This window comes from Carettochelys insculpta, chromosome 21, assembly GCF_033958435.1.
Source record: "Carettochelys insculpta isolate YL-2023 chromosome 21, ASM3395843v1, whole genome shotgun sequence".
Classification (NCBI taxonomy): Eukaryota; Metazoa; Chordata; order Testudines; family Carettochelyidae; genus Carettochelys; species Carettochelys insculpta.
In genome coordinates, this window is record NC_134157.1 from 11,376,663 (window position 1) to 11,402,196 (window position 25,534).

The 25,534-nt window shown below is 48.0% G+C and overlaps 2 protein-coding genes across 6 annotated transcripts; one reads left to right on the top strand and one right to left on the bottom strand.

Annotated features, from left to right (window-relative positions):
• Nucleotides 1–123: 123 nt before the first annotated feature.
• On the bottom strand, nucleotides 124–15,700 carry COQ4 (coenzyme Q4). Of its 2 annotated transcripts, XR_012648319.1 has the most exons (8): nucleotides 15,141–15,700; nucleotides 14,223–14,393; nucleotides 13,031–13,127; nucleotides 10,799–10,901; nucleotides 10,221–10,350; nucleotides 9,401–9,494; nucleotides 8,442–8,834; nucleotides 124–6,707 (listed from the first exon to the last, which is right to left on the bottom strand). XR_012648319.1 is itself a non-coding variant. In XM_075015151.1 (7 exons), exons 1-7 carry the CDS (start codon nucleotides 15,325–15,327, stop codon nucleotides 8,678–8,680), a joined length of 939 nt encoding a protein of 312 aa, XP_074871252.1. In that variant the 5' UTR covers nucleotides 15,328–15,700; the 3' UTR covers nucleotides 124–8,677. The 2 variants fall into 2 exon arrangements, 1 of the variants encoding a protein (XP_074871252.1); XM_075015151.1 differs by having other exon boundaries at nucleotides 124–8,834.
• Nucleotides 15,206–25,004, top strand: TRUB2 (TruB pseudouridine synthase family member 2). 4 transcript variants are annotated; one of them, XM_075015149.1, is made up of 9 exons: nucleotides 15,206–15,290; nucleotides 15,851–15,967; nucleotides 17,779–17,910; nucleotides 18,714–18,788; nucleotides 19,418–19,479; nucleotides 20,771–20,852; nucleotides 21,617–21,689; nucleotides 22,786–22,922; nucleotides 24,352–25,004. In XM_075015149.1, the coding sequence occupies exons 2-9, from the start codon at nucleotides 15,853–15,855 to the stop codon at nucleotides 24,714–24,716; spliced, it is 1,041 nt and encodes a 346-aa protein (XP_074871250.1). In that variant the 5' UTR covers nucleotides 15,206–15,290; nucleotides 15,851–15,852; the 3' UTR covers nucleotides 24,717–25,004. The 4 variants fall into 4 exon arrangements, with proteins under 4 accessions (XP_074871250.1, XP_074871251.1, XP_074871249.1 ...); XM_075015150.1 differs by lacking the exon at nucleotides 15,206–15,290 and adding an exon at nucleotides 15,462–15,479; XM_075015148.1 differs by lacking the exon at nucleotides 15,206–15,290 and having other exon boundaries at nucleotides 15,767–15,967; nucleotides 20,771–20,825.
• Nucleotides 25,005–25,534: the final 530 nt, after the last annotated feature.

Genomic DNA, 25,534 nt, shown 5'->3' on the forward strand with positions numbered 1-25,534 from the left:
CGCGCGGAAAAGTTGGTGAGTGAATCGCTTTTGTGCCGGGTGTCACTTTCAAGCTGGAGCGCTTTGCTGGGCATTTAAAAAATCAGTTACTCATTTGGAACTTTGTTGTTACTATGAAACCGATTTATTTTTGGAGCCTGTTACTCGACATCCACGTGATCATTTCTGAAGCTTTTTCTGTCTGTGTGTTTTTATTGTGGACGATGTTATTTTAAAACTCCTGTGCTGTGGAGTGAAGTTTTTTGATCTGCTTAGTTATGTAGCTATTTTAAAATCGATTCTTTTTTGGATGCTATTTAAACCACACAAAAAGTGATTAAATAAGGAAATATAAAAGCATTGTTTTTTTCCGTCAAAATTAGTGTTAGTTTTATTTGATGCTTTAAGCATAATTGGAGTTGCACGTCCCCTAGAACTTGGGGGGGGGGTGGCGGCGGCCTTTGAAGATCATCTTGTCCAGTCCCCTGCCCTCTTGGCAGGACCATGCACCACCCCTAGCTATTTGCCCCAATCGCCTCCTCAAGGATTGAAGTTGCAACATGGTGTTTACCAGGGCCACACACAAACCACAGAGCTAGCCCTCTCCCCCAAGCTATTTTAAAGGCCTCATTTGTTGGGAGGAAAAAAAAATGGATCGGTATAAACATATAGCATTTTAAGCCCTCTGAGACCTTCCTTTGTTTAAATCAGTTTATTTTCAAGCTGTTCTTTAAGGCCCAGATCCTGCAAACACTGGTAACTTTAAATAGTCCCACAAAGTCGAAATGACCGAGCTATTTAGATGCTAAAACTCCAGTCCTGCACCCACCTGCCCTGGAGTGAAGTGCTGAGAAGGCACAGAGCCTATTAACAGTGAATTGCAGAACTGAATTCTATCAAAACAAACCAGCTGTCCTGTAGCACTTTAACAAAATAATTGTTTCGGTGATGAGCTTTTGTGGGACAGACCCACTTCTTCAGATCAGCCCATTCTGTCCCACGAAAGCTCATCACGGAATCAATTATTCTGTTAGTCTTGAAAGTGCTACAGGACAGCTGGTGTTTTGACAGAATACAGGCTCACACAGCTACTTCTCTGCCAGAACTGAATTCTGAATGAGTGGCACGTGCGTGTGCGTATGTGTGTGTGTATAGTCACACTTTCACCTATCCCCGATATTTCTACTGTACTCAGAGGAGACAAGGGGTTTGATTCAAAACTCTTCTAAGGAAACAGCCTTTCCACTGAGTTTACTAGACTTTGGAGCCAGTCTATATTCCATCGATTCTAATTTAAAGACAATTGAATGTTAACATAAACCAAGGGTCTACAGAGATTTTACTTGACTAGGGTCCTGCTCATCCTGTAAAATACAAGAGAACCCCACACCTTGGACTGAAACACAGCAACTTTGAGCCAAGACTGATGAAGTCATAAGTCCTTGAAAACAGCAATTTACAGTGCATTTATGAGCTGCAACAGTGTAACAAACCTAGAAGGGCTTCACCAAAAGGTCAGCATTCCCTCAGAGAGCCATGCAAACGTAAGAGGAGCACACTCATGAATGTCAGGCCTAGTCTACATTAGATAATAAATTTGAATTTAAGGGACTTAGGTCGATTTTATACAGCATCAGTCTTCACTCCAAGGCACATTAGGTCAATTTTAAGAGGCTCTAAGGGTGACTTTTGTAAATCTGATCTCACGAGGGATAACAACAAAACCCATTTTTCAAGGTCAAACTTCTTCTCGTGCAGATGGCAGCATTATTAAAACGGATTTTATTAGCCTCTGCAAGAATCTCACAGTGCCCCTGATGTGTCCTTTCTGGTCATCACTTTCACCTCCGCTGGTCTCCAGGAGACAGGAAGCAGGGAGCATCAGCCTGGGAAGTTTGAACTCATTTCCTTTCATTCTGGCCAGCATGGCTAGCAGAGCTCAGGAGCACATCTCAACAGTACTCCTGCTAGCCATGAGTTCAGAGGGTTGCCAAAGAGCCGCAGCATGGAGCCATCAGGAGATCCAGGACCTCATCACTGTGTGGGCGAAGGGGATGAAACTGTCCTCATGCAGCTCAGAACCAGCCAAAGAAATGGGAACATTTATGCCCAGACATCACAGAACATGCTTCAGAAAGGGTACGCGAGGACACTCAGCAGTGCCGCATTAAAATCAAGGAGCTCAGGCAGGAGTACCAAAAGACCAAAGAAGCCAATGGTCAGTCTGGGTCATCTTCCCAAGAACTCCACTTTTATGAGCAGGTGGATCTTATTCTGGGGAGAGATCCAACCACCTCACCCCAAAAATATCTGGACTTCTCAATAAATAGTGCTTAGCAGACCTCTGGCAGCAGCAAGGAGGATGAAGGGGGGTCTGAGATGGTGGATGAGAAGGAGGTGGACGACAGCGGTCTGCAGTCTAGCAGAGAAGGTGATCCTGCAAACAGACAGGAGCTTTTTTTAACTTTGCAGCTGGTCCCCTCCTCCCAGGAGGTTTCAGAGACAAACTGGAATGCTGTAGAGGGTACTTCTGGCGAGTATGCCTCTTTCGTACTGATAACAGTATGGTGCAAATGTGGTGGGGGTGGATCTATGCCCATATACCTCACAATAGCTTGTTAATATGCCTGGGGATGGAGCACTAATCCTGTTTGGACAGCTCACTGAAGGTCTCAGACTTCTTGATTCTCCTCAAAAGATTTTTGGAGAGATTTGACTTGTTCCTGCTTCCCTTCCACACCAAGCCACCAGTAAGTAATCTGGCATCATGGCACCACAGAGCCTTCTTGCAAATTTTCCAGCCTTATACCCACACAGCATGTGCATTCTTTCCCTATCCCCTTTTTCTTATTCTGAGGAAGCTGATGTCACCTTTGGCAACCTGAAACAGGGTGGCCAACCCATCACTCCCCAGCTGCAGGGGGCTCTCTGACCCATTAAATCCAATTCCTCCTCAGAGATGCACACCAGGAATGCCGTCCACTGCTCCATGCATGTGCCCCAGCACTTGGCGGGAGATCCAAGTGGCAGCAGTTCGGGGCAGCAGCAGTTCTGGTGAGTTGCTGGTATTGAATTGGAGTGGGAGGGTTGGGGGTGTCTGGCTCTGGGGGATTGGGTCAGAGTGGAGAGCTGGAGGTGCCTGGTTCTGGAGGAGGGGAGGGGATTGTGTTAGAGCAGGGGGTGCCTATGTCCTGCACATTCCCCAGAGTCACCGTCTTTTGCAGAAGTTTGACGACTGCCTTGGCTACCTGGATGACGACAGCCCCCACTGTAGATTTGCCCACTCTGGATTGATTTCCCACTGACCGGTAGCTGACTGATGCTGCAAACTCCCATGAAGCAATTGCCACATGCCTGTGAACTCCCAAAGCAGGTCTCATGCCGCAGAGGTCCAGAGCAGAAGACAAGTCACAAAGTTCCATGAAAGTGGCCTTACGCACGCAGATGTGTTCACCCACTGCTGATCATCCCATGCCTGCAAAACAATGTGGTCTCACCAGTCTGAGCTGGTTTTGTGGGACCAGAACCTACGCTCCACGGCGTACAATGCCTCCAGTGGTCCCACCAACTCCGCCTTCCTCCTCGACACGTGGCAGTCATCCTCCAGGCCCACTGCGTTCGGATGATACTGCAGCATAGGGTGAGAAGGCAGCACAAAACATTGTGCCAAACACTGAAGCATCTCTGGATCCATGTTATCCTTGTAGTGGCACGTGGCAGGCAACGTAAAAGCAGCGTGAAAATTCCCTTCGCTGTTTTTTTTTTTCAACCGGAAGCAGGAAGTGAGGGACATACGCTTTGGGATGATGACATCAGACACCCAGAACCAGCTGCAGCAACTTTTTTCCCACCAGACACTGGTACAGAAGCCCAGAATGCAATGGCACTGGAGGAACTATTGGATACGTGTCCACAATGCACTGCTGCCACTGCTGAACATAGGCAGTTTAATGGGGACACATTAGCTCGACTTGGTGAGCAGGTGTGCGCACTCAACTTTGACTTTATAAAATCTGCTGTTAAAAAGTCGCCTTCAATACATTTGACTTTGCTCATAAGTGTAGACATACCCTCAGTATTCCACTAACTCCAGGTCTAGGAATCTGCCCTTACTTTCTCAGTTGGGAACCTTTTGAATGATGGGAGAACTGCATTAGGACAGGTCTATTTTTCCTGCCTTTACCGACACACATTGGTCTTAAAGGGGCTGTGTCCATTTTACTTCCAGCCAAGGAGTGTTTTTTTCCTATCCTTCATTGTAACGGGCTCTTATCTTTCTCTCTGTTTCTTCATCTGTAAAATGAAAATAATGGCACTGACCCCACTTTGTAAGGTGTTCTGAGAGTTCCTGATGAAAATGCTATATAAAAGTTAGATTATTATTATTGTTATAGATGCACTAACTCTTCCTGTTGAAGTTGTATTTTAAAAAAATGCATTTGAAGTGTGGCTGGCGGGCCTGAGCCAACACTCATCCAAAATGAAAGACGCTCATCAATTACATTAGGATTTGGCCTTTGGATCAGGCCTTTGTTGTCATGGATGTAGAGGGAAACATTCAGTATTTCCTACCCAAACTCATCCCACTTCCTGATGGATGCCCTGGTCAAGCTCTTGTGAGCTAAGTGGTACAGCTGGAAAAATGTGAAATTTAAAATTATTATTTAACATTTATATGGCAGTAGCACCTAAGGGCCAAACACCTCAGGGGCCCATCTCCCAGCATGCTCTGTGCCATACAAACATAGTCAACATCAGCCCTGTCCCACAGAGCTTACCATCCGACTCCTTCCTCAACCTCTGCACCAGCTTTGCAGCATTTCTTTCAATACAATAAAACCTCAGATGCCTCAGAGAGATCCCATTTATATGTGCAGCTCTTGGGTCAAATTCTCTTTTCTTTTTTAATCTGAAATTTTGCTGGGGTGTCTCCGGACTTACAACATGAAAGGAGACTCCTGATGCTACAAGTCTGCTAAGTGAGTTTGCTGAACTGTCGTTTATGAAAGATGCAGTAGTTATGCCACAAAATTTGAGCGAGAACCTCACGCTCAGCAGTTACTCCAGTCACAGTTCAGAAACAACCCAATCTCCCTGTTCAGCCAGTTTTGTTTGTTGGTGTAGTCGTAAATAGATACACACACCTTCCACGTAGGGCAGCGAGATTCAGGTAGTTATGTGATCAGTGACAGGGGCCACGCACAGAACAGTGATCTGCCCTGAGAGTTTGTGGTCTAGGACTACAAGGTTGTACCAGCAGAGACCCACATCAGGGTACAGCCTTTGGGCTGGAGCACCACGTGAGGGCTTCAGAGAAGCAAGAACAGGGCTTGGCCTTTCCACTGATTCCAGAGGCTGCTCCAATGTGACTTTTGACACAGTTTTAGAAGTGGTGAGACAGCAAGGGGTGGGGTTAGGGCAAGCGGTTTGGGAGGAGGGGAAGGAGAGGAAGAAGAGGGAAGAGGCAGGGCTGGAGTTATGGGGACCTTTGTAGATGAAGCAATGACACTTTCCCCATGTGCCCTATGGGCAGATCCGATAAGTAGGCAGGAGGCAAACCTCCTCCACCAGCACGTGGCCAGACTCCTCAGCTCCCCGCGTGTTTCATGTGCCCTCCTTCCCACGCACACAGCTCCCCAGGCAGGATGGGAGAGTCGCATGCTCTGCTCAGCTTGTCTGTGCAGAACCACTCTGGGCTTTGTGCCATCTTCTCATCCCTCTGCTCTAATGTCCTCTGCAGAGCAGGATCACCCAGCCCTCTGCTGCGTCCTGGCGTGAGAATCAGAGATGTGGAGCAAGGCCAGGCAGGGTGGCAAGTCCATAACCAGGTGGAGGCAGAGGTAGGCCAAGCTCGCAGCAGGTAAGTATTGTCATCCTGTGTCCCTCTTGCAACAGCTGTTTGGATCCCTCCAGCCTCTGCAGGAAACACCTGTCCATGATAAATAGTCTCAGGGGGTAACCATGTTAGTCTGTAGCCCCTTAAAGACTAACCATTTTATTTATTAGGTAGTGAGCTTTTGTGGGTAAGACCCACGTCATCAGGTGCGACAGGACTACTTGCTCATAAGACAGGGACGCCCCTGTTTCCAATGCAGAACGGAGAAGCAGCCACTGCTACAATGCAAGTAGTGAGAGGATGCAGGGACCAGCGGGGCAGAGATCAGAGGTGGACTTTGCAATACACCAGAAGCAGCACGAACACAGACTGTGGCCTCAGAACGGACAAGCGCTGGGGCAGGTGTTTACGAACCTCCTCGGGCTCCTGTAAGTTCTACAACAGGCAGTCTGGGTCTCATCACCCAGAGCTGAGCACTGCAGCAAGGACAACGAGATGGAGAGAAAGACCTGACACCGGGCTGCAGCAGCTTCCAGACACCACTCACAGGAGGAAGCCTTAGACGGCAGTGCTCTGGCCCTCTGTGCAGAAGGTACATGTGTCTCAGTGCTCTGTGGACGTGGGAAGAGGCAGATGCTGAACTGAGTCCATTTCTGAACTGGTACATCCAATGTTTTTGGAAGCTCTTAGCATCCCTTTGTGAAAAGGCAAAATGCTGCCTGCAAAGTGTGCGACCTCTGCGGTCTAATGGGGATGAGATGGTATCTATCTCCCGAGGGCTTATGGAGATTAAATGAACATTTGCAAGGGCATCCTGCGCTCCACAGGCCCTGTCACATCCTGTGCGTGTTCCAGCCAGTGTGAGTGTTCCAGTGTGTGAGGTGGCCATGTACTATGAATACAAGGAGAAGGATATTAACACCAATGAGCGCCTGCAAACACAGGCTGCACAGAGCTATCCAGGACCAAATCCCAGGTATCAACATTCTGCCACAAGTCTCTTGGTAACAAGGTCTGGCTCCCAATTGCACCAGTGATGCCTTATCACAGAGCAGGGAATTCTGCCACACAGCCACCAAGGAAGAGGCTCATACACAGCCTGCTTTGTGTCTGCATTCCACTCCATAGGGAAGCGGCTGCACACCGGTGATCTGCGGCCAGCTGCAGGAAACATGCAAAGAACAGACCCCTGCAAAGGATGAGGTCACTCATCAGACCGTCTGAACTGTGTTTCGGGGGAGAGAAAGCTGCAGGTTGCACCACGGAATTTATTCTTGGAAATGGAGCCTCACAAGCAAAACTCCACATTAAAATACATCCTGCTGTGGTGCGTCGCTATTCAATGAGGGCCTGGTCATTTGCCTTACTAGGGTGGAACCTGTGCAGGACAGAAATCAGTTTATAAACACTGACCCAGCACAAACAGCTTGTGCAGTCCCTGTAGGACTCATCACCTCACTTGCATGCAATGCTCCGCAGACACACAGCCTCGAGCCCCCATTTAAAACAAATTAAAAACCAGGCGGAATTAACAGGGACTGAAATCTTCTGGCCTCAGAACAGGCAGAGCCTGGACAACATCTGTAAGGGCTTGCCCCCTGCTAGCCTGCCATGGCGCTGTTATGGTGAACAGGAAGGGGTGCAGCTGGGGATGAGAGAGGAACTTGGGCCATGGGGTCCTTTCAATCCCTGGCCTGCTGCTGAGAGTCAGTAAGGGGGCAACTGGTGTCGCACTTTATTCCTCTTCAGTTGTATGCAGCAGTGACACACACATCCTCCCAACTTGGTGGGGTTTGGTTTTGCTGTCACTGAAGAAGACCCCAACTCCCTCCCCGCTGCCAAAGAGGGTCTGGGATTGATTGATCGGGCAGTCATGGAGGCGAAAAATACATTCCTACCTCCCCCATCAGTGCAAGTCAGAACAGCATAGGGCCAAGCAGAGAATCAGTGCAGAGCCGCTGTCATTATGTCATAGGCAAGAAGTCTGCCCAAGGCCTGTTTGTAAATCAACTGGGTAGAAGGTTCCCTGTGAGCACGGAATCTCACAGCTCCCCAGTGGGGTAGGTATTCACCAAGGGCAGTGGGTCGGGACTCCAAAGTGAGTCACAACCCCATGGTAATGGGGTCGCCAGGACTGGCATTAGATTTGCTGGAGCTCGAGGCCAAAGCCTGATTCCCACCATCAGGAGCTGAAGCCCTTGGGCCCCCCTCCCAGGGCAGTGGGCTCAGTTTTAGACCACCCCCCCGTGGCCGTGCAGTAATTTTTGCAATTAGAAGGGGGTTGTGGTGCAATGACGTTTGAGAGCCCCTAACCTAGGGGATGTTGTGACAATTCAAAGCCAAAGGTTACCATATAGTTTTAGTGTGACTTTAACTCAGTTCCATTTCCCATCTTCCCTGCTCCAGTGTTACAGGGATAATGGAATAAAGACCCCACAGCCCTATGCCACGGGGTCCTGGGAAGAAATGCAGCACTTGGAGACCCCACATCCTGGCCTCTACTGGAATCTTGCTGGCACACTGCACAGCAGGACTTATCTCCATGGGCCACCTCTCTTCACTGAGGACTAAGACAGCCACCGGGTTCCAATTTCCCTATGGTGTGAGAAAGTGCAACTCCACTGACCTCTGCAGAGCTGCAGCCACTAACACCAACAGTGAATCCAGCCCTAGGTGCAGCCCTTGCTTTCTGACAAGCTGGCAACCCGCATCTTGCTTGAGCAGACTGGCGCCCTCGGCTGTTGTCGGAGAATTCCCAGGAACAGACTTGGGTTTATTCATTGGCCTTGTGTATGGTGCCCGGCAAAGGTCCCCCTCGCTGGTGTGAAGATCAGCACACCCTCCGTCCCCAGACTTTGACACTCAGATAGTAGGGGGATGTAAGATTCCAATCTCCTCCCTCAGAGACGCCACTGTCTGCTCCCAGCGCGTCTCATAATAGAAATTCAGGATACAACTGGCATTGCGGCCACTCTGAACTGCCCAGGGAATAAGCTCGGTGGTCAGGATCTGCAACTTCCTGCAATAAAGATGTGGAAATGGCTTTACTTTCTTCCCTGGAAGCACAAGCCAACCACCAAACACAACACTTATACTCTGCAGCACACAATCTGCTCTACCTCCCAGGGCACCTTTCCACTGAGGGTCTCAAAACCTGCAGCAGCACTAACTGATATAGTCTCACAACCCCCAGAAGCAGGTCAATATCATCCCCCCGCCATTTAAGCGGTTATGGTCCAGAGAGGGGTAGGGCTGTTAGGGTTCGTGGCACACATCAGACCTAGGCAAGTCGGTTCATGCCCTTTAGGGACGTTGGACATGTGCCATGAAAACTTTCATATTCTTGGGTGGGGCAATTCCTTTCCATACCAGGCCATCTCTGCCTGCCAACATCTATGGAACACGAGCGCCCCTTTCCACACGCAGACTCCATCACCTGCAGACAGGGCCCCTCTGTCACCCCCAGCTGCTGCCATGTTACTCAGAAATCTTAAACGCACATATTACGGGAGAGAGAACCTCTCATTAATACGTCTTTCAAACCAGGCACAGGCTCCACAGATGACTGCAGGCTGATCAACCCACCGGGCACTGAGACGAAGTGGGCCAAACACTGCTCCCAGGATGCACATTGGCAGGCCAGTCTGAACGGCTTCGAACCACTTCACCACAACCTCCCCTGGAAGACAGCCAGAGAATACCCCAGAGAATGAGAGTCCCTGACTAGATGCTGGCCAAAACAGAGTCACAGAGTCACTCTCCCCTTCCTGGTGAATTATTTCACCCAAAGCCCAGGCCAGGGCACGATTAAAGAGCAAGAGGTGCGGTTTTGTAACCTCCACTGTGTGAGACAAAAAGATGGAGTAGGTCACATGTCAGGCCTCTCACCCTGCACCCGGCCTTCTTGAAATAAACATCCACCCACTGGGAAGATAAAGCTGCTGTTGGGTCCTAAAGACGCGTTCAGCGAACTGCAGGTCAGCAATTATTGAGAAGAACAGAGAGAGCAGATTTGTGGACGAGAGCTCAGCAAAAGAATCTGTCTCCTCCCAGCCCTTCTCCCGGATCCAGGCCGCAACTGCTCAATGCTCCATCTGTCTTACGAAACAACCTGCCAGTGCAGCCCTTCCCCTTGCACTGCATGTTTCGCCATCGGCCCATTGAGGCTATGTCCACCTAACCCCTTCCTGTTCTGCAACGCCAGTGACCCAGGGAGCATCACTCTCATGCAGGTGAAGGGTGAGAGTTTGATTGTTCCCCGAGGTTCTCTTTTTATCCCGAGCCGGGGTGGAGAGCCGACAGAAACAAAGCATATGTGCCCCACCGGCTGCCCCATGAGCAACCTCAGTGTCACACATCTGTGTGCTAGAGGGTAACAACTCTGGCGCACCCTGTCCGGACTCACCAAGCATGTTGGTGGGCATGCCGAGGAGAGTGTGCATCAAGTCATGGACCTCACGGTACCGCTGGATCACATACGCCAGCTCCTCGTCGTCAACAAACTTGGCTGCCATCCTGGTGTCCGGAGAGACCTTCTGCAAAATTGGAACACCCCAGGTTCAACCCCTGCTACCTGCCAGTTCATGTTGCTCAATGAGTCTTTAGTAGCAACCCCTAGCTCTTATGTAGCTCTGGTCAGCAGGTAATCTTAAAGCAGCTTATAAAGGAGGTCAGAATTTTAATCCCATTTTACAGACAGGGCAAATGAGGCCCAGAGCAGGAAAGTGACTTGCCTCAGATCACCCAGCAGGCCACTGACAGAGCCAGGAAAAGAACCCAGGTGTCCTGACTCCGAGTCTAGTGTTCTACTCACTAGGCCCATTTAATTTCACTGGAGGGTCTATAGCTCCCTGTCTACTTTCTCCCTGGCTGGGCTCCCAGATCGCTTAGTGCCTCCTCCCATCACTCAAAGGATCAGCGAAAGCCATCCATAGCCCCAAACGCTCTGCTGCCCCCCCAAGAGCCATTAGATCCCATACACACATTGCTGTCTAAAAACCGGACGTATTCTCGGCCAAACGTTCCATCTGGCAGCCCCCGGAGCCCAGTTATGTCCAGGGTGGAAAGCCGGATGCGAGGCCGCTCTCTGCAAATGAAAAACAGAGTGGCAGAGTCACCCCATGAAACTCAGTGGCTTACAAAGGAAGCCGAGGAAACCCCGGCCAGCTGCCCACACAGCTGTATTGCTGGAATTCACATCCTTGGCATGAGGGCTTTGCTGATGCTTTTCCCCACTCGCTTGCAATGTCCTGAACAAACACAGATTTATCCTCCTTGCCTATAATTACGCACCTCTGGCAAGCAGGGCAGTGGGCACACAGAGCTTACAGGCGCCCCAGCAGCAACAAAGCTGTTCTCTCACATTCCTACAGTACCAGTCATCCCTGAGGGTGCACAGCACCTCTGAAACGCAGCCGAAGACACGGCACCACGCACAACGGTGGCAGGAATAAACCTTGGCCCAAGGGCTTTGGCCAAAGTGCCATGGGCTCTACGCTGCCCCCACGGAGCAGGCAGTGCTTCAGTGGAGAGGAAAGTCTACCCCAATGGGGAGTGAACATCCATCCCCTTGTGCTGGTGCTTTAATAGATTCTGTACCTATCACAGAGCAGGGCTGGGAAGAAGACCCATATACAGAAGATGCTGCTTTGCAGGAGGAAATTTAAGGGACGGACCAATTTCAAAGCACGAGAAGCCCAACAACGTAGTAGCTTTGGTTCCTGGATGAAACTCACCATGCATGCAGGCTAGACCATAAGAACAGCCACACTGGGTCAGACCAAAGCTCAGTATCCCGTCTTCTGACAGAGGCCAATGCCAGATGCCCCAGAGGGAGTTAACAGAACAGGTAATCACCAAAGTGATCCTCTCCTGACGGACATCCATTTCCAGCCTCTGACAAACAGAGGCCAGGAACACCATTCCCTACCCATCCTGCTACCTATCCACTGACGGATATAATCTCCAACCCCTGGCATGGGTGCCAGGAGTGGCACGTGACTTGATTTTCAAAGCCACACTGCCTATAGATTAACAAAAGACCAGCTAATGCTACCAACCCCCACCTAAACGCTAAAGCTCTGCATCTTAATGTACTGATTAATGAAGCTGTAGTCAGTGGGATTATTAGCGACTCTAAAAAGTATCACCAGCACTCGGCCTGTATGTAGAGGTCAAAAAGTCAAATTTCAGCACTCCGCCACAGAAAGGTTGCTGATCCCTGGGCTAGACCTTATGTCCTCCGGATGAGGATTAAGGGAGATTTAAGTTACCAGACATTCCCAGAACTGAAACAAATTTTCCCTTCTTCCCTGCCTGTGGAGCTGACAGATCTCAGTTTCACTGCTTGGCTGACACTTAGCGGCACCTCCTGTCTCAGGCCCTGCTATTATTATTTGATATTTGCATCACAGGAGCCCCAGTCAGGACTAAGACTGCGTTGCACCAGATGCTTTACAAACACAGTGCAAATGGTAGCCTCTGCCCCCAAAACCTCACAGTGTCATTAAAACAAGAAGTAGGCGTAACAGTAATCAGAAGGAAAAGGAAAGGAAGGACAAAGGAAACAATAACGAGAATGAGAGGAGAAGACAGCCCCAGTGCTAGCTGGCAGCTTCCCATAGGCAGCACAGCACAAGGGGCTCTTAAGGAGGGATCTGAGGGACAGGATTAGTGTCGTTCTAAGCTAGCGTGGGGAGAAGATTTCACATGGGGCAGCATGGAAGAAAATAAACTGGTACTTGTGGGAGAAGTGGATAAGCCAGTGATGGAGGCGGCAGTGGTTGGCAGACCAATGCAATAAGAGCCAGCAGCAGGCACCAGGGTGGGAAATGCCATCACCCTCATGATCTGCTGGGGAAGAAAGCTCATGTACACGTACTTCCTCACAGCTTGAAAGAGCATGTTCCCCACTAACAGCAGCAGCAAAGCTGCAGCGGAAGAAGACTTAAGCAGGCCTGCACGCCTGACGTGGGAGTGTGCCCCAGTATGATTGCTACAGTTCTGGAGTTGCTAAAAAGAGAGTTCTGAACATCAGCAGAGGAGACAGAAATCTGGTCCTTGTAAGTACAGTTATTCCAACAGCCTCCTATTGGAGACGTGAGCCTGCAGGACCTGCTCAGTGACGTGCTCTACAGGTACCGCTGCTTCAGGCAGCCTGTGGCAGGGAAGGAGACAAGTGTATGAGGCACCTATGTAAGATGAATGATAACGCACTGTAGGATCCGATAACCTTCAGGGTCGTGCCTCATTCTGTCCCTCAGGTTCCGCAGGGCTGTAGAACCAGTTGTCTCCCCAAGGACTGCCACCATATCTGAAAAAAGAGGCAATAAACTGATCATAAAAGGGCAGTAGACAAACACCCGGTCTGGTTAAGCAGGAAAATCCCGACGACACCAGGCAGCAGAGCCAATACATTTATACTGCAATACCTAAGTACCTCAGAGTCTTTAATGTATTTACCCTCATAGCACCCCTGCAGGGCAGAGAAGTCCTATTATCCTACATGGGGACCTGAGGCACAAAGAGACCATGTGATTTGCTGGACGTCACTCAGGAAGTCTGTGGTGAAGCAGCCTAACCAAACTCTGGACTTACCGGTGTGCCCTGCACTGGGCCCAGCATACTTAGCAAAGGGGGTGGCTCTTCTCCCCCAGAAGGGGCGGGATCTTAGGAATGAGTGGCAGCCAGGAGTCCTGGGGCTGCAGTGGTGGAAGCTGGGAACCCCAGGGCTCCGGTAGCAACCTGCCACAACAGCTGGGAGTCTGGGCCTTTTTAATCACCAGGCCCCAGGGCCACTGTCCCTTTTGCTCCTTTCATCAGCAGCCCTGCCAGTAGGTCCAGCATCACCTCATAACAGCGCTTTAATGTAGCTGCTCCTTTGGCCCTAGTGCTGCCCACTGGCAATGGGGAGCAAAAAGTCGCCTATGTGCAGGCCAGTCCTAGCAGCCAGCTCTTACCAGTGTGCTGCACCTGCACACTTTTACTTCTGACCCTGACCACTAAACCATCTCCCAGCCTTCAGGATTTAAACTGCTGAGGACTAGAGCTGCACAGAGAGGGTCCTGGAGGTCAGGAGTAAGGTGCAGTGCCAGAGCTAGGTCTGGAGCTGGGCCTGGAACAGCAAGGAGTGAGGTTAGCAGAACAACAAGAGATGTGGAATGAGATGCTTTAATGGAAATGCACAGAGGGATCTCTCCCACTAACTGCATTACAGCTCATCTCTGTGCCAACCTCAGCCTCTCCATCTCTTAACCACTGACATTCTCTCCCAAAACGTAGAGGTGGGGGGGGGGAAAATGAAAATCCCCATTGAAACTTCCTACACAAACACAGAGATGGATCTGAAGGTAGAAGGAAAATACAGACTGTGTGAATGCAGAGATCACAGCTGGACGGTTCAGCTTACCGTGCCGATAGGGGTTGTAGAGAGCCATAAATGCTGAGCCAGCAGCCAAAAGTGCTTTCTGCAGCTGGGTGGTGGGGATGTGCCCTGGATACAGCTGGTAATACCTCTCTTCATCCACATGCTCATCTGCAGTCACTGTCCGCTCAGTGTGGGGTAGTCGATATCCCTGGCCTGCAAAACACAGCCACACCAGTGCAGTGAGTTAACTCAGCTCAAAGACAGAACAGTGCCTGTCTGCCAATTTGGCTTCCTTTTGTCCCTGTCCTGTCACAGTCTGTATGCATGGCCCCTTGGTGAGGAGAGAGAACTACATGTCATTGGCATCTATGGCATCACCAGGGCCCATGATTTGCAGCTGTAAGAATATAAGGCTGGGAATTAAGCGGGGCGGAGCAGGGAGCCTGTCGCTAGGATCTCACTGGCTTGCATTACAACAGCTATAGCACAGTCACTGTTCCCATTTCCATAAGGTGGAATTTACTCAACATTAAGAACAAAAAGTAAAATACAGCCATGAAAACAAAGAGACCAGAACACGAGGGACGTGGAGGGTTAGGCTGCAGTTCGGGCAGATGGAACAGCAAAGGATGCTGCCAGCAGTGCTGTGCACTGGCAAACCGGAAGAAAGGAAGAAGAGAGCCTGGCTTGTGAGGTCACGGTGCCTTCACTGACCGAGCTGTTGGGAGAACCGACGACGGGGCAGCCGGGGATCCTGTAATTCGGGACTGGGACACGTTGGCAGGGGTGGAGTGCGGGCAGGGTGAGGGGCGCTGGGAACCAAGTGCACTGGCAGAGCTGGGAGGGGGCCCAGCGCTGGGGTGACAGGGAGCGCTACAGGGGATTCCCAACACGGGTCCCCGCCGGCGAAGCCAGCAGCCCCGCGCCCGGCCCCCCGGCTCGGAACCAGCAGCCACGTGCCTAAGGAGGCCGGCGAACCCAGGCCCAGGCGCCGCAGGCCGCGCAGCCAGCCCGGCCCGCAGGTCCGCATCCTCGCAGCAGGGTCAACGGGACCGGTGCCGCAGCTGGCCTGAACAGAGGCTTCTCCTTCTCCGACCGCCAGGAAACCACGTGCGCACTCGACTCCGGCGCAGCCCCGCTGGCTCATGGGCCGGGGCGGGGGACTGAGCTGGGCTGAGTCAGCTGCAAAGCCGGGATTGCGCTCTGCGGTCAGCGACGGGCGCTCCAGAGCGTTCCCCGCCGCCCTGCTGCCAGGCCAGGCCAGGCCAGGGCTGGGGCAGCAGTAGAGGGATCCAGCTGGTGAGGCGGCTTCCCCGCCATCCTGCTGCCAGCGGCGGGGACCTGGCCTCTGTGCCGTGCTGCTGGGGCTGCCCAGGGGCGGGGCCCGGGGAGTACCGAGGAGCAGACCGCCTGGGCTGAAGCTGTCACTTGTGTGGCTGGTGCCCAGCAAAGGGTCCTCTCCGGAGACCCCTTTCGTTATCCCACCTGCCCGCTATATCAACTAAGGGTCTGAGCCGCCTCCCCTTCCCGAGCACTGCCCGGAACCGGTGCGTCTCGTAGCACCTGCTCCCGGGGGGAAGCTCTTTCCATTGCCATAGCGCGTGGCGGCGCTCACTGGGGGGGCGATGTAATGCCTGCACTGTGTCAGCGGAGGTTTCCTTCCGCCACAGCCATGGCTACCGGGAGGGCTGCTAAGACTGGGCTCAACGGGCTCTTCGCGGTGTACAAGCCGCCCGGGGTGGCTGCGATCAGGGTGCGGGACAGCGTGGAGACCCTGCTCCTGAGAGGTGAGGCCCGTCCCTTTTGTCCGCGCCCCATAGTCCCTGCTCCACCCCCACACCGGGATGGGGGAAGAAGTCCCCGGGTCTCCTCACCCTACAGTGGGGCAATGGGGTGAGACTCTCAGGAGCTGTGGGGGGACTTCCCTCCTGCCCCTCAGAAGACTTAGGACAGTGGTTCTCGGCCAGGGGTGCGCAGATATTTTCCAGGGGGTTCATCAGCTCAGCTAGAGAGTTGCCTAATTTTACAACAGGCTGCGAAGTTTATAGTCCGTACGAACTGACTGTATGAAATGTAACAAAACAAACCAGCAGTCCTGTAGCACTTTAAAGACTAACAAAATGATTTATCAGGTGATGAGCTTTTGCAGGACAGACCTACTTCTTCACATCCGTATGAAGTGTAGTGACTTGTTTCTGTTGCTGTATTTTATAGTCCAGTTGATTTATTTTATAATTATCTGGGAATAATGAGAAAATAAGTGCTGTGATGCTTGTATTTTAAGGCTAAGTTTGTAAGCACGTTTTTAAGTGGGGTGAAACTTGGAGGTATGCAAGACAAATCAGATTTCGGAACAGGACTTCTGAAAAGTTTTAGAGCCACTGACTTACAGAATTCTGAAGAAAAGACTATGTCCCCAGTGTTTTCCTTCAGCTCCATGCTTTCTTCCCACCAGTGTGCTGCAACTGCAGTTCAGAACTGTTGATGCTTTGGAGAAGCATGTCGGGTCAATAAACTCTCCAAATGGAGAGTGTAGAGTTCCTAACATTTGATGCAGCATCCTTAGCAGCATTACCAGTTTCAGGATGTGTGTGTATTTGGAATGGGGTTACCTCTGTTAATTGACAATGTCCTTCACTCTGTACCTACAGGCAACTTGTCCTGGGGTTAATGGTTCCAGCCACGGTTAGGCTGTTAGTGGATATAAACTTGGCCTTTCTAAAAACCTGAGAAAACTCTTCACATCTGCTTATATCGGTTTGCTGCTGGCAGTGCTTGTGTTGAACACTGCTCAGAAGCTCTAGCCAGAGCCTTGTGCCAGTTCATTTGGTAACTGAGTGTATGGCACACAGGTAGGCTGAGACAAACATTGTTAAAGACGACAATCAGGCTTCAGATAGCTATTGTAGAGGCCAATCTCCTTCTCAGACCTAGTAGCTGTTAGACTGGCAACCTCTTTGGACTCTTTGTTGTAAATGAGGAATCCCTCTTTGTTGCTGAAGATGGTATATCCATATCTACTCATCAAGTAGGTATCTGTACTGCAACCACCTGAAGGTCATAGATTCCTTTCAAACACAAAAGAGATGGTATCTTGTCCCATGCACCAACCTTTCAGTGACTGTGAGGATGCTGCTTCCTGACATGGAAAATGCAATTCGTACATGGTTTTGAAGGACTCCAACCAAGAGCTAAAGACACTTGAGCCTTCTGTACATGTGCAAGTGGTGCCCTTTTTGTTATATGGTAATACTCATTCCGCTATGGGAACAGGAATAAGCTGTACTGGTTTAAGGCACCTTTATACTGGTATAATTGCATCCATGCAAAAATCTTTAATGGTAACTATTCCCATTTATAAAAAAAAACAACCAGAAAACCTCACCCCTAACCAAAACAGCTATACTGGTACTAAATCTCTTTGTATAGATCACGCTTTGAAGAGAAGCTGCATATGTTTGTCACCTCCCCTTCACTATATTTCCTTTTCAGACTGTGCCCCATTGTTTTTCAGGAAGACTATCTGGGAGGGCGGGAGTTTACTGGGCTTATTTGCAGGAGAAGACATTAAAAATATTAACATTACCATTTCCTGTAGAACTGAACTCTCTTGAACAGCCAGCTGTACCACAGCAAGTACGCTTCCTGCCAACCACTGTGGAAGGAAATGCTGGGAAAGAGCTGACTCTCACTCCTACCTGGTTGCCTGTCCTGGCTGCCCACCCATTAGGTAAGAGGCTGGAGAAGGATCTTGATTTCTGTTGAAAAGCTGGTGTACACCTTACTATTATTTCTGGATTTGACTTGCCCAGTGAGAAAACAAACCCAGAGAAACATTGATTTTTCTCAGATTGCAGCAGCAAACAGTTACCTACTCACTGCATTCAAAGGGGGGGGGGGGTAAACACAGCGGAACCTGCTCATAGTGGAGAGATGCATGAGAATCCATTGGAGAGACAGAACTTTGATTCGATTTTAGGCAGCAATTTACTAGAAGTGGCTTCATTATGTGCACGATAAATTGTCAGATTTTTTTAATATCTTGGAATCACCAAGATTGAATTGCATTGGTACCATATACATCACCTGTTACCATCATACTGTTGTTCAGAAAGACTCATTGGGCTTGTCTACAATTGCCTCCAACTTCAAAGGGGGCTTGTTAATCAGGGCAATGGGAGATTACTAATGAAGTGCTGCGGTGAATGCACAGCATTTCATTAGGCTAATTTTCCCCCATGGCAACTTCAAAGCTTCAAACTTTGAAGTGCCGGCATGCATGTAGCTGCAGGCACTTGGAAGTGCCCGTGCTACTTTGAAGTCCCTTAACTCCATCCAAGTTGCCATGAGGGAGAATTAGCCTAATGAAGTGCTGCATATTCACTGCAGCACTTCATTGGTAATCTCCCGTCACTCTGATTAACATGCCCCTTTCCAAGTTGGGAGAAAATGTAGATCCAGCCAGTATGTTTTTTCTTCATAGTGAAATTAAATGTTGGGTATTACAAGAACCATACATTCTTTCTTTTGTAGTTAGAGGACCAAAGTTCACTCACCTGAAAATTGGAGTAGGTCACCGTCTGGATACAAAATCTTCTGGAGTGTTTGGTATGTTTTGTTTTGAAAGAGATAAGAATATAGCATCATCGTGAAATCACCAGGTAGAGCATAGAGGGGGTTTTGATGGACAGTAGACACACAGAGCGTTGTGCTGGCTACTAGCAGCATCTGAGGATTTTGTAGCATGGGACAGAATTAGAAATGCTAAGTTACAGGAGAAATATACAGATCAGATATGATTGTTCTGTGGGGGTCAGGAATCCTAAGTCTGGGAGACCAGAGTAACTGGCTGGTCTCAAAGAGGCAATGTGGTCCAGTGGAAGGCACTGAACTTGGAGACTTCCATTCTCTTCTTGACTGTACCACATGTGAGCCTGATTGCTCAAGTGCCTCTGTTTCCCTTTCTGTAATCTGGGGATGACGATACTGCTCTTCTATTGTAGGTGGAAAAACACAAAATAATACTAGCACTTAGCTTTTATGGCAGTCACAGATTTGAGTGTGTGGTGGCAAGTCTCAGCAACAAAGAGAGAGGCAGAAACAGATTATAAATTCTGGGTACATTGACAGTGTTTTGTCTGAACAGTGCCAGAAGGTGTGGTGTGATATAATAATGCTTATGCCCAAGTAACTAGGTGATCGATTAATGGCCCCCATTTGCTTTTCTTGTTTTTCAGTGCTTGGAGTAGGCCATGGGAACAAGCTGCTCACTGACATGTACAATGCCCATCTTACAAGGGTATGCACTGGCACTGAACCCTGTTTGGGGACTTATGTTTGCAACACCCATTCTCACTAGAGACCAAGGCTGTTAGAAATTGCATCAAGAAAGAAGAGGCAAATGTGACCTACTCTTACTAAATCACACGAGAAGTAATAATGCACAACTGTAAATAGGCATAAATAAATGAGATTAGGCAATATTAAATATTCCTTTGAGGAGGGAGTTGAATGATAGGAAGAGCCTGAGAACTGATAATGGGATGTTGAGCTGTGTATGGTAGGTCAGTCTGCATCCTGCTTGGTCAGGACTGGAATTCTGGCCAATCAGAGCCGGTGAAGGTGGGGTCTGGGGGCTGCCTGGCAGCTGCGGAAGAAAAAGCTCCTAGTAGAAAGCTTTCTCCTGCAGCTGCTGTTTCCGTAGCTGCGGGGAGGGAGAGGGGGTGGCGTGGCGGCAGCGTGCAGAAGTAGGTGCCTCCACTGGCAGCCATCTCCTGCCCCTTCCTCCTGAACAGACCTCATCACCCTGCTCCTGCATATCCCTTCTGCTCAGACCTCCACTCTCACTGTTCCTGCACCCTCCCTCCCACCCTGACCCCTCACCTTCAGCCCACTCCTGAACTCACTGCTGCTCCCAGCCCACTTATGCAGCTTACCTCCCACCCAGATCCTGCAACCCAGCCCACTCCTGAACCCTCCCTCCTATCCAGACCTCAAGCACTCTTTCCCATCCTTCCTCTGCCCAGACCCCAAACCTCCTCCCCACCAGTTCCATCCCCACACTCTGAACCTTGAATCCCTCCATTTCTGGTCCAACCCTGGGCCACCAGAAGAGTTAACCTGGCCTGGGGGGAAGCCCTGTACCACAGTCTATCCTTGTGCTGCAGCATGAGAGGAAGTGAGGTATCTCAGTCGGGGCCACATCAGTTAGAATTTTGTACGCTTTTTTGCTTCTCACTTTTATGTGGCCCCTGACTAATTTTTCTGTGGGTCAGTGGCCCCCAACCTTAAAGTTTCCCCATCCCTGCTTTATGAAGAACGTGGGGAGCTTGTGCTGCCATTGCAAGACATAATGTCTTTACTGAGGCAGCTGCCAGCAAGAGTTGCTGATGTGCCATATTTGAGTTTCAAAGTACCAAGGCTTCCCAAAGCCATTAGCAGTTTATATGAGATAAGAGGCACCACTTGCTGTTTTCTTTGGAAAAAACTTTCCTGTTCTGTGATTCTCTGTAGTTGCTGTATACCAGGATATTGCTTCTCAGCTGTTTGCAAACTGTTTTCTCCATATATTATGCCTTTTCTGTTTGAAGGCTTATACTGTTCGTGGCCTGTTTGGCAAAGCCACAGATGACTTCTCCGATACAGGCAAGCTAATAGAGAAGGCCACATTTGGTAAGAAAATTGACTGAGGTATAAACAAAGATTTCTAATTAGAAAGTGAAGTGTATCCTGTCCTGATTGAGCAAGATTTAGCACACCTTTAAGAACTCTAATCCTTGCTTATAAGGATTCTCCCATGAAGCTGCACCAAAATAAACATGTTACCCTGTAGTAGCCAAATATAGCCATAGTATAACAAGAAGTCCTGTGGCACCTTATAGACTAACAGATATTTTGGAGCACAAAAGCTTATGCTCCAAAATATCTGTTAGTCTATAAGGTGCCACAGGACTTCTCGTTGTTATTGGCTACCTCTCTGATAACAGCCACAGTATGTCACTCCCTGATAAAAAGGTATTGATCCTGCCTGTTCTCAAAGTTGAGGGGACCCCATCTCCTTGTACCTTAGGAGACATAGCCTCATTCTAGAAGTGTGCTCAGAGACTTTCATAAAGGTTCTGCTGTTGAACAAAGCTTTGAAATATCTCCTGAGATGAACTGTGGCTTCCATTTTGAAACTAATGGAAACTCAGTTGACTTTCATCCAGGACTCCCCCACTTTAAGTACTGGTATGGCACGTATGCAGACTGAGTCAGTTTTCTGTGCTGCTGTATTCTGTTACACTAAAGCTATCTTTCATGAGTATCTCACCAGCCCATTTAGTTACGACAATTTGACCAGGAGTGGCAACATCTTGATTTGTGAGAAGACTGTGCAGGTGCCGGGTGTATAAGTGAAGATTTATGTCCCTCTTTTGATCTCTCAACATTTACAGATCACATCACACGGGACAAGCTGGAGCGGATTATTGCTGTCATTCAGGGAACCAATCATAAAACTCTACTAATGTATGTATCCAGTGAAAAACCTTGAATGACCTGACCTCCTTTCTGCCATTTGTTGTAACTGGACCCAATTAGATTAGTGGGTTGCTTGCTGTAGTGGGTTGTAAAGATGTGCACCTCAGACAGGAAAATTAGCCACATGGTCTGTTGGAGTCAAGCTCTGACTAATAAAGTGACATGGGAGTTCAGACACCTTTAAAACCCATACCTGACACTTTGGTAAAATGAATGTTCTTCTGCCAAATATGATGGTGTGCCTTCCCTTACAGTTGTAGAACCTTATCGACAGTACCAATATTTACAGCATTTATAGGGCAAAGAGTCTGTCAGTCACAGTTATACGATTAAAAAGTCTTATGGAACTTCACTTAGAAACTACAGTGACTGAACAATGTTCCGTTGCAAGTTGCATCTGTTTTGTGACAAAACAGCAGCTCTTTGAATGTGTGCTCCCAGTAACATGCTCACCAACAGGGGCACTTTGATCCCTGGATGCATAAATGGGACTCTCGGGTTAAAGTAAAAGCCCAGAGGTTATTTTACTGCTATATTTGGCAATGGTGTGACTGCTACTGGATTACTGTGGCCAGTTCTGGTGTCGTCATTTCAAGAAGGATGTTGAAAAATCAGAGTGAGTTCTGAGAAGAGCCATGAGAATGATAAACAATTAGAAAAGTTACATTAAGAGTGAAAGACTCAAGAACCTCAGTTCATTTATTTTAACAGAGGCTTAAGGAGTGATAAGAAGTGTATAAGTACCTCCACTGGGCACATATTTAGTAAGAGGCTCATCAGTCTAGTGAAGAAAGTATAGAATTGGCTGGAAGTTGAAGCTAGACAAGTTCAGATTATAAATAGGGTGAACATTAACCATTGGAAGAATTTATCCCATGTGATGGTGGGTGGTTCATCACTGATAATTACTAAATCAAGGTTAGATGGTTTTCTGTAAGATACGCTTAAGGAATTATTTGGGGGAAGTTTTATGGCCTATGATGTGAAGGAGCTCAGACAGGATTGTCATGGCAGTCCCCTCAGCCTCAGAATCTGCATTCATTGGGATGGAAGTGCAGATTCACTGCTCTGTTCCTTTCTACAGGTACTCTAACATTGACCTGAAAACTCAAGAGGCCTATGAGCTGGCCGTGGAAGGTTTAATTCGCCCAATGGAAAAAACCCCTCCATTAATCACAGCAATTCGATGCCTCCAGTTTGAACCTCCAGAATTCCAACTAGGTATGATCTAAGCCAAGTGAGAGTTTGGAAGTATGTACGATGATAGTAGCAAAAAGTTGTCACATAGCTGTTCTGTGGTAACTGTGACAATCTCAGCAAACACCCCAACGATTAAATTTATCACAGAGATTGAAGGACCATCTCAGTCTTAGACGGACCCTTCAGATTAGGATGGAGCAGCACGGAAAGTTTGTACAATTTCTGCTTCGTAGGAACTTAACTGTTATACTGGATCAGACCAATAGTCCACTTAGTTCAGTATTCTGTCTCTAATATTGCTTCAAAGAAGAGTTAAAGGAGCACAATTCTTCCTGTGCAATGCCACCCACATTTCTGAAAGCTAAAACCTTCAGGAAAATAAACCAATCTCAGCTTCTTTATTCTGGTTATGTGTTGTTCAAGCCCTCCTCTTAATCCCATTTTAGGAGATACAGAAGATAGATATCTATCAACTAGTCATTTGATGCTTGTCCCTGCCCCTCATATAAGGAAGCACAGAGTTAGTATTCAGTTTAGGGCTGGCCCTGAGTCATGAGAATTTATATTCCCATTCAACGTTTTTTGTCCTATGTAATGTAACTGAAGATAAAATCCTCTTTCAAACCCTATTGATCATCTGTCCTCAGTGATGTCTTGCGGGCAAGAGTTCCAGAACTGATCTGTGACTAAAGAATTCCAATGTCCACAGCTGCTAATCTGTCACAATCTGTGCTTTAAAATCAGGTTTGAAATACAGTTACTTCTGCATTCTAATCCTGGCATGAACATCTGTGATGTAGTCAAATTCATATACCCTTACTGCCTTATTCCCCACTGCTAATGTAAGGATGATGATTTTCTTACCAACCTTACAGGAATAGTACATGGATTTTTTTCTATGCACCATAATGCAGAAATTGACTTTGTGCAAGCAGATCCTTGTGCCCACAATGAGCCCTATTAGTTAAGGGAGCTCAGCACAAGCCCTGGCATCCATACACATGGCTATTTGCAGTGTTAGGCCTTTAGTTTGAAGACAGAGTGTTGTTAAAAGTAGAAGATATTAAGAATCTGGGATCCAAAACAGTCTGTTTATAAAAGCTTTGTGGTTCATCTTTAGTAGCCTTCCCCGTCCTCCTGAATTATTTTGACAAACTCTGATACAGCTAAACCATGGCCTTGGCCTAGGCCAAGTATCAATTTCTTATTATATGACCTTTTATTTTAAACTTGTTTTTATCAAACTAACTTTTTTTTAAGGTTTAGGATATCATGCAAGACCTCTGTATAATCATGATTATACAGTCATGTACTTAAAAAACAAAACAACCCAACAAACAAAAAAACAGAGCATCTTTCCTGTTGATCTTCAATCTTTGAATTTCCAGGCATGGTGTTTTAATGCGTATAGGTGCTGGCCCTTCTAACACCATCTTTCTGTCTCCTCCAGAAATCCAGTGTTTGCATGAGACCCAGCAATACCTCCGAAAGATAGTGCATGAGATTGGCTTGGAGCTGAAATCATCAGCTGTATGCACCCAGGTGCGGCGGATACGTGATGGCTTTTTCACACTAGACAGTGCCCTCCTGCGAACACATTGGAACCTGCAGAATATCCAGAATTCAATTCAAGAATCTAAAATGAAAGTGGAAGTGGAGCTTCAGAGAATCTTGGGCCACCAGGATAGCAGTGGTAAAAGACTTACCAATGTGGATCTGGTTGCAGAGAGTGAATTGCACAGTACAGAAGGAACATTTGCAAGCAGTCTCATTCATAAAATGAGAGAATCACAAAGTGACTGGAAAGTAGAATAATATGAAGGAAAAATGGTGGTTGCAATTCACAACTAGCTCTTTCACAGGGTGGTTCTTGATTTAGCAAGGGTGACTTGTGTTCACTTCATTCAGCCAAGGCATTTCTCTATTGACAGGCAGAATATTTTTGTAGTAAGTATTGCTCAACATGACAGCAAAACTGTTGAACATTGAAATGAGTGTGCGTTTCCTTGCGACATCAAAACTACCACCAACTTCAGGGGGAATGTCAGTTTGGTGAGAGATGCAAGAGTGGACCCTTAAATAAACTTAGAGGCAGGAATACAACGAGTATTTTGCAGACTGTACTGCTTTTATGCTCCTTGCAACAGAGTGTGACTTAAGTGATTCTTTTTCCTAATTAACTTTTTTATTATGACTCGATATTTTCTGTAGATCAGCCCCATTTTCAAATACATGAAAGTGGTAAAGATTAATTGTTCAAACGAAGAAAGGGCTCTGCATAGAGGAAATTACAATGTAAATTATTAAGACTAAGTGTGGTAATATTGTTTCTCATGAAAAGTAACTAATATCTGAGTAGATTAATGAACAAGCCAGTTGAAGGGAGAAGGTAGGGTTATTAAAGCGCACTGCAAGAGAATATGAAAACAAGAAATGGAGTAGAGTGAATTAAAATCCAAGGTAATATATTTTATGAGGAAAAATGCTATTCTTTGATACTCAGCTTAAGTAAACAGGGCCCAAAGCCTCAGCCTTTTGTTTGCATGGATCTATAAACATCCATCATGTATTTTTCTTGCCCTTCAGCAAATCTGAATCTGTACAGATAGTGTACATTGAAATTCCAAATTATT

Bases quoted from the DNA above. Each gene is read 5' to 3' on its own strand.
- COQ4 (XM_075015151.1), bottom strand. From the start codon at position 15,327: ATGAGCCAGCGGGGCTGCGCCGGAGTCGAGTGCGCACGTGGTTTCCTG. The intron at 14,394-15,140 runs GCACGTGGCTGC...TGTGTTTTGCAG, and splicing joins GGGTTCGCCGGCCTCCTTAG to GCCAGGGATATCGACTACCC. The intron at 10,351-10,798 runs GTGTGTATGGGA...CCAATTTTGCAG, and splicing joins TCCGGTTTTTAGACAGCAAT to AAGGTCTCTCCGGACACCAG.
- TRUB2 (XM_075015146.1), top strand. From the start codon at position 15,811: ATGCCTGCACTGTGTCAGCGGAGGTTTCCTTCCGCCACAGCCATGGCT. The intron at 18,789-19,417 runs GTATGTTTTGTT...CTTGTTTTTCAG, and splicing joins AAAATCTTCTGGAGTGTTTG to TGCTTGGAGTAGGCCATGGG. The intron at 22,923-24,351 runs GTATGATCTAAG...TGTCTCCTCCAG, and splicing joins ACCTCCAGAATTCCAACTAG to AAATCCAGTGTTTGCATGAG.